This window comes from Ostrinia nubilalis, chromosome 7 (genome assembly GCF_963855985.1).
Source record: "Ostrinia nubilalis chromosome 7, ilOstNubi1.1, whole genome shotgun sequence".
In the NCBI taxonomy this organism is placed as follows: Eukaryota; Metazoa; Arthropoda; class Insecta; order Lepidoptera; family Crambidae; genus Ostrinia; species Ostrinia nubilalis.
Genome location: NC_087094.1, coordinates 10,361,824 through 10,368,735, shown reverse-complemented (window position 1 = coordinate 10,368,735; position 6,912 = coordinate 10,361,824). Strand labels below are relative to the sequence as shown.

General features: G+C 34.6%; 1 protein-coding gene and 1 long non-coding RNA gene across 2 annotated transcripts; one reads left to right on the top strand and one right to left on the bottom strand.

Annotated features, from left to right (window-relative positions):
* Positions 1-1,643: 1,643 nt before the first annotated feature.
* On the top strand, positions 1,644-3,336 carry LOC135073252 (uncharacterized). The gene is made up of 4 exons (XR_010257604.1): positions 1,644-1,810; positions 2,258-2,466; positions 2,585-2,704; positions 2,857-3,336. It is a non-coding gene; the product is annotated as an uncharacterized LOC135073252 (long non-coding RNA).
* A 65-nt stretch (positions 3,337-3,401) lies between these two features.
* On the bottom strand, positions 3,402-5,865 carry LOC135073251 (uncharacterized). Its single transcript, XM_063967361.1, has 3 exons — positions 4,175-5,865; positions 3,870-4,090; positions 3,402-3,571 (listed from the first exon to the last, which is right to left on the bottom strand). The coding sequence occupies exons 1-3, from the start codon at positions 5,802-5,804 to the stop codon at positions 3,455-3,457; spliced, it is 1,968 nt and encodes a 655-aa protein (XP_063823431.1). The 5' UTR covers positions 5,805-5,865; the 3' UTR covers positions 3,402-3,454.
* Between the last annotated feature and the right edge of the window lie 1,047 nt (positions 5,866-6,912).

Genomic DNA, 6,912 nt, shown 5'->3' with positions numbered 1-6,912 from the left:
TAGATAATGTAGTCCACGCGCGCGAAGCCGTGGGCGGAAAGCTAGTATTTTATAAAACTTTTGGTCAATACAATAAACAGTTTTTATTTTTTATTACATAGAACTGTTTTCTTCCTTTGATGGATAATTGTAACTTTCAGAATCATCGTCTATTTTATTTATTTAAGTACTATGACCTATTTCCTAATAAGGTGTAGCGTGTTTTTACTAGTAGCTATGAGCACAGTATATATATGAGCTAAAGCAGTACGGAAACTTAGCCCTTTCGGCGAGTTAAATACCTATACTTCAACTGAGTTGGGTATAGAGATGTTAGGGTTGGCACTCTTAATCTTTATAAAATTAATAAGGTTCTTACTTACTTATTTATTAAAACGTTTATTTAGGTTTTTTAATTATCAAATACCTAATGGAATAAATTAATTGACTAAGTAGTTAACAAAAAAATAAAACTTTAATTAGGTTCTATAATGATCGAATACATAATCGAATAAATTGATTAAGTACTATTAGAGGCCAGTAGAAGATCTATTCTCATAAATAAAATACCAGATACTTACTTTCACATATCTATTGCCTCATTTTAAATACAGTTCATCACTTAGTACAAAAGCGTGCGGAGCAAATTACTTTATCAAATAGAACACATAAATTGTTAAAAAGCGTAATTACGTAATTTAAAAAGAACTATTACAAAATCAGATGTAAGCACTTTATTTAAAAAGCAATATTTAATCATTTTTACAATTCAGAATTATTACGAAGTTTAAAAAATGAAAGTTCTGGTTTTGAAGATGCCGAGTTCAAGCAGCCGTATACTACGCAATACACTCGTGGCATGTTTTTAAAAATACAGCGGACAGTGCATGCAATAAAATTATTATTAAAAACACAACGCGCGCGACACTCGCGACGGATGGACTGCGAGGTTCGCTTAGAGCTCGTGTAAAGCGTGCGTCTGTGTGCGTGAGTCTGATTTCGAGCGTTTGTATGAAGCTTCCGTACTGTTTGATTTATCTACTGTGCTATGAGGTACCTAAGTAAATGCTTGTTAAATACCACCGACTTAAGTCGAGGGCGAGGGCGCAGAATCACGCAGAATACCGAAGACCCCGAAAGCGGGCTCCTTAGAATAGTACACACGTATAATAATATAGCGGGATGCTTTAACCCTCTAAGGGCGCGATGGCATGGCGTTAAAGCTCTACGGTCATTACTCAGTGCTCTCCAGTGCACACTGGTGGGCATGGAGCAGCTCCACTATTTCTGGAGCACTGAACAGTGCTTGCAGTGCTTTATCGGAAACTCTATATTACCCATAAGTATACCTTAGTTAGATTAAGGCGATTATCACACTGCGCCGCGCTCCGCCGCGGTACGCGGGACGACAGATTTAATCATTGTATGCAAGTACCTCAGTTTGTATAGAAAACACGCGCGGCACAAGTCGGCACAACACAATGACAACGCGTCTGCGCGCGGGATTTTTTATATGAAATCACACGGACCGCGGCGGAGCGCGGCGCTGTGTGATAATCGCTTAAGCTGTTAATGGATGCGAACTTGTTAAATCTATGGCAACCGATCAGACTTCATAAAAGTCATATTTATTTGTCATTTTTCACATTTCATAATGTTTCAAACATTGTATTTTTAAATCCTATCCCATATTGTGCCCATACCAATATGTTTCGTAGTAATTCTTCGAAATCGTTGGACTGCGACGAAGAATACGCCGAGACAATATTAATCCAAAGCCCTTTTGTGGAAACTACGCGGGCGGGAAAACATTTAAGCTCTGTGATAATTTGTAAGTTCATTTCTATTTTAGCTCCTTCTGAATGTTGTGGAATTGGTACCTAACACGTTCGTTAGTATGTAATTATTATCAGAATCCTACTAATATTATAAATGCGAAAGTTTGGATGTCTGGTTGTTTGTTACTCTTTCACGCAAAAGTTACTGAACGGATTCTGTTGAAACTTTACAGTATTATTGTTTATAACCCAGAATAACATAAAGGCTATAATTTATGACGATCTGTGACAAACTAAATTTCACGCGGGTGAAGCCGCGGGCAAAAGCTAATTTATTATATTAACGTAAAAGTATGCATTGTACTTATTAATTAAGTCTCTCTAAGCTGGTAACAGCTTTAATATAAACAGAGTTCATTTACCTTTACGTGGATTTACCTGCTTACTTATTATTTAGTGTGTAATAGTAATTTAAAATCGATTCTATCGCTTGCTTTTAGCCCTTACACCGAGAAAATTAATGGTTAAAACGTCAAATGCCCAGAATCTCTTAACACGGTCAGATGAATCATTGTCGTTCGATTATTTTTACCCACTCGACACAACCACACTCACAGTATTCAAAAAAAGCAAACGACAATCTATTAAACTCTGTTTTAATATGATAACCACGAGATATTTTGAATTAGGACAATGGAGCAAAAGACGGGTAAAAAGTTTTTCGGTTTTCTTGATTTCCCTTTAGAATGTAGACTTTCCGACTGAATTGATTTTGGTAAGCAAGAAACAAGTATATTTTACGCTACTTACATGTTTTGATATCGTAGGTATTTTGGAAGTTGTGGTGTATTCACGTTGTGGAATTAAATACGGAAAAGCTCAAGTGGCCATTCGTACAATCGCAGAACAACTCAAAATATACCGATGCTGACGATGTTTTGAGTAAAGTATGAGCTTAATTTAATACCCAAGTATGAATGCTCGATAACAAGATAACAAATTATATCTACCTAATAAATTAACGGAGTCATAGCGATATTATGATTTTATTTTTTAACTATCTTCTATAATTTACTTCTGTTGCTACTTCATTTTATAGAAGAAGACCATAAAATGGACGGACAAATACTTATATTTGGGTTCAAAAAGGGAGGCGGAAGACAACAATCGACCTAAACCTGTCCCAGGACTCGGCCCTCCCGAGAATATCAAGTTATTGTACTTGAAACAGAAATATTTTGGGTGCTGGGATCAGTCGGAGCATTGGGTGCAGTGCGACAGTAACTCTTCGTCGCATTTACGTGATAAGTGATGCATAGGAAGATACTTATCTAAAGAAAGGTATATTTTAACGTATACTTAGCAAAATTAGAATTTGAGTTAGAGAGCGCCAATTTTAAAAAGTTTGAACTAAAATAATCCTATCTTTGATTTATGATATCATACATGGATTCCTACCTACTACTTACTTCTTAATATCATAGTCGCGCTTGTTTTACTCTGAAATTCTAAATCTAACACTTATTTGGGAGTAAGTAGGTAATCAATAGATGAATAGACTCATGGTGAGTGGTGGTGTGGAGTGTGTACTCACAAATAGAAGTAGGTAGGTAGTATCGACGCTCATGTTATGGAAAGATGAACTTAGTAACAACTTAACTTTTTTATTCCACTATTACTTAAACATTATGCATTAATTAAATTAATTTAATTTCATATTTTTTACCATTGTGAATGGCACTTTTGATTAGACTGTTCAAATATTTAGTTTTCGCCTCTTTCGTCTCCAGTAATGTATATTTTGACCATAACACCTGAAATTATAAATACATTCTTTTTTTTTAATTTGATAGTGACAAATTTTTACATCAAAATAAATGTTAAGAATTTAAAATAACATGAGAGTATTTTTTTCAACCGTGCGATGTGGAAGTCATTGGGGGAGGCCTATGTTCAGCAGTGGACGTCCTGTGGCTGAAATGATGATGATGATGATGAGAGTATTTTATGATCCCCATTCTAGAAGTTCCTAGAGTTAGTAGATCAGTGTTTAGCTTTCTTACTGGTAAGTAAATTACACACAATGGCAATGAAAATAGATGTTTCACTTACCAACTCAGCATGGAAGCCCAATGCTCCGAGTTCTCTGACCTTTGTTTCAAAAGGCCCGGTAGGTGTGCCTGTCTCCTGGATCATGGTGTTTCTCCCCGCAACTACTAATGCTACCCAGTTATTACCATCAGGTGGTTTATGTAGATTCCCAAATGGAACTGAGCTAAACTGTTTTTTTACTTCCATTGGTTGATAATCATGATTGTTGCATACAATGACATCTGGAAAATTACACAAAAATATGTTTGATTTTTTATTTGTAAAGAGAAACGAATTATTGTGTGTATTGTGTAGATATTAATTACCTCCTCTTTGGTGATGTGTCACAATATGTCCACCAACGACATACTCATTACCACCTCTGTTATCTTTCAAAGTTTTCATAACATCTAAAAACATTCTTTCACTCACATTGTACTGTTTTTTATATTCTTCATTTGGTACATAATCAGTATATTTTTTTGCTAAGGACGTAGCACATTTATCGCTAAGATAATTCATATTTTTTTCAGAGCAAAATATTTTCGCTGAATTATGTATTGCTAAAACTTCTCGTCCATATGTTATGTGGTGTTTACCATAAGTCCTTTCTAAAAACTCTGGACTCAACACTTTATTCATAAGATCTAAAGGATAAATCTTCAAATATGCTAAATATGAGACACAACATGCAAAAGACCTGCCATGTTTCTCAATTTCTGGTAATCGCTCTGGTTTTCGAAGCTCTTCTACAACTTTTTGGAATAAACAAGTTTCTGTTTCAGGTGCAAAATTTAAGGTACCAAATGTCAAGATTAATCTCTCTAGATCTTTCAGTCTTGTTTTATCAATTTCACTTAAAGTAGACATTGCTATCTTATGTAAACATTCTTTATGTAATGAAAGGGTTGCAGTTCCCAGTAATGCCAAGTGGACCCTACACATGACAGATAATCTAGGTATTTCATGTTGGAGTACATCTAATATTTTGTATACTTGACCATCTAGTGCTTTGTTGGAGTATCTTATAATTTTAAGTAGTGCAGCCAGTGATACTTCATGTACATCTTTAGATTGCTCTATAACTTTATCACCTATTTTAGAAACTAAATCATTACTCCTTATTGGGGTTTTACTCTTGAAAAACCCCATAGACATAATAGCTAATTCATCAATTGAGAAGCTTTCGAAAAGTTTATCAAGATGAATTTCCAAAGCATGCATATCATTTGGTGATTTTCGCATGATTCCAACAAAGAACAAGGTTTCAACCAATTGATTTGGTGTCAAGTGTTTTGCTTTGTATGCTAGCTTTTGTATACACTTTAAACAATAATCACTATATTTTGTTACATTCAGCATGTAAAACATAGAGACAAAACCCAACATTTGATCAAAGGACCATCTATTTAGCCGGTTTAAGCACTCGTCATCTAGTGCAGCCCAAACTTCTATGTAGTTTCTGGTTCTGATTGACTCAGTTTCTGGCCATTTGAGTAAATAGTGGAATAATAATTTAAGTTCTTCGTCTGTAGCAAGTCCTATGTTATCAGTAAGACTGTCTATAAATGAATCAAATATTTTATTTGATATATTTAAGTTGTTGTCATAGCTAAATATAGCTAACTTTAAGAAAGCCTCAAATAATAACGAGGGAGATTGTTTTGACCAGTTTTCATTCATAATTTTATCAAAATGTTCTTTGTCAACTTCACAGTAGTTGCTTAACTTAGGATTAGATAGAGAAATCAAAGCATAACCTTTCTTTTCCATTAGACTGTACGCATATTGATTTTCAGTTTCCATGAACATTTTTCTCTGTGTTAAATTAGTAACATGTAGATTTCTCTGTGATTTTTGTAATACATTTGGTTGTGTAGATTTCAACAAAATATTTGTGTAGTTTGTATGACGACTATAACTGATATAGCGTAAAATTTTTAAAGCCATTGTCATTTTTGTAGTTGTTGTGATTAATTTTACAATACCTACTTCCTATTTATTTTTCAAAAATCCAAAATTAGTTTTTAAATTTTTTAGGTTATTTTTTTGACAATGACATTTTGACATTATACCTTTTTTGTAAGATGAGGAATTGGGCCTTGTTCATTCAGAATGTTTTATACGATTATGATACGATGCAAATACGAAGAAAACGATAATAACTTTAAAAAAAAAAAAGAAGGACTAGCTTGATGAGGGTTCGAGTTTCGTGCTGCTTTTACTTTTACATTATGAGTCAAGTCAATGTGAATACAAACGGAACGGATTTGTATTAACGCATGTATAGGCAGACAACAAGATGGGTTTCCACCCGGGTAAAAACCCACATGAGGGTAAAAACCCAATAAAAACCCGTTTCATTCCACCCGTGGGTGTTTACACCGGGTGAAAACAAATAATTTTATAATTATTTCAATTGGTATCTTTTCTTTATTTTTATTGAATTTTTCTCATTTAAGTTTATTGATTAATAAGTAATAAGTCAAATTTAACACTAATATGCATTTATATCGTGGCCAAATCGTAAAATTGATCACGTTATGATGATGTGACCAATTATTTTATAAAATGGTGTTATTTCAAGAATCGTTGAACCGATTTAGAAGAAATTTAGTAGGAACACAATAATTTGTGATCATGGCAAGGACTTGGGGGGGGGGGGGGGGATGCCAAAGATGCCAAACTCTCTCTTTGATGACATTACGGTATAAAGTTATAATTAACAACACCAACTACAAAGTACTTCTGCTTAAAAACTTGAAATCGAACCGCCCTTCCGCCACTGTAAACGCATTGTAACGTTTTTCAAGACCTCCTCTCCCCCCAGATTGCATTACGTAACACTAGAACGCCCCCTTAGCAATAAATACCACTTCTCACTTTAAAAAAACGCTATTTTTGTTTTCACCCACCAGAATGGGTGGTAATGGGTAAAAACCGGGTTTTTACCCAAATCACCCAGTTTTCACCCAATCGGGTGAAATGGGTTTTTACCCACTACCCATCTCTATAGCCTGAGCCCCGATTACGGTAACTTTTAACGTCTACAATCCAGACACGC

Excerpts from the sequence above, each read along its gene's own strand:
- LOC135073251 (XM_063967361.1), bottom strand. The coding sequence starts at position 5,804 with ATGACAATGGCTTTAAAAATTTTACGCTATATCAGTTATAGTCGTCAT. Across the intron at positions 4,091-4,174 it reads GACACATCACCAAAGAGGAG|ATGTCATTGTATGCAACAAT; the intron begins GTAATTAATATC and ends GTAATTTTCCAG. Across the intron at positions 3,572-3,869 it reads TGGGCTTCCATGCTGAGTTG|GTGTTATGGTCAAAATATAC; the intron begins GTAAGTGAAACA and ends TTATAATTTCAG.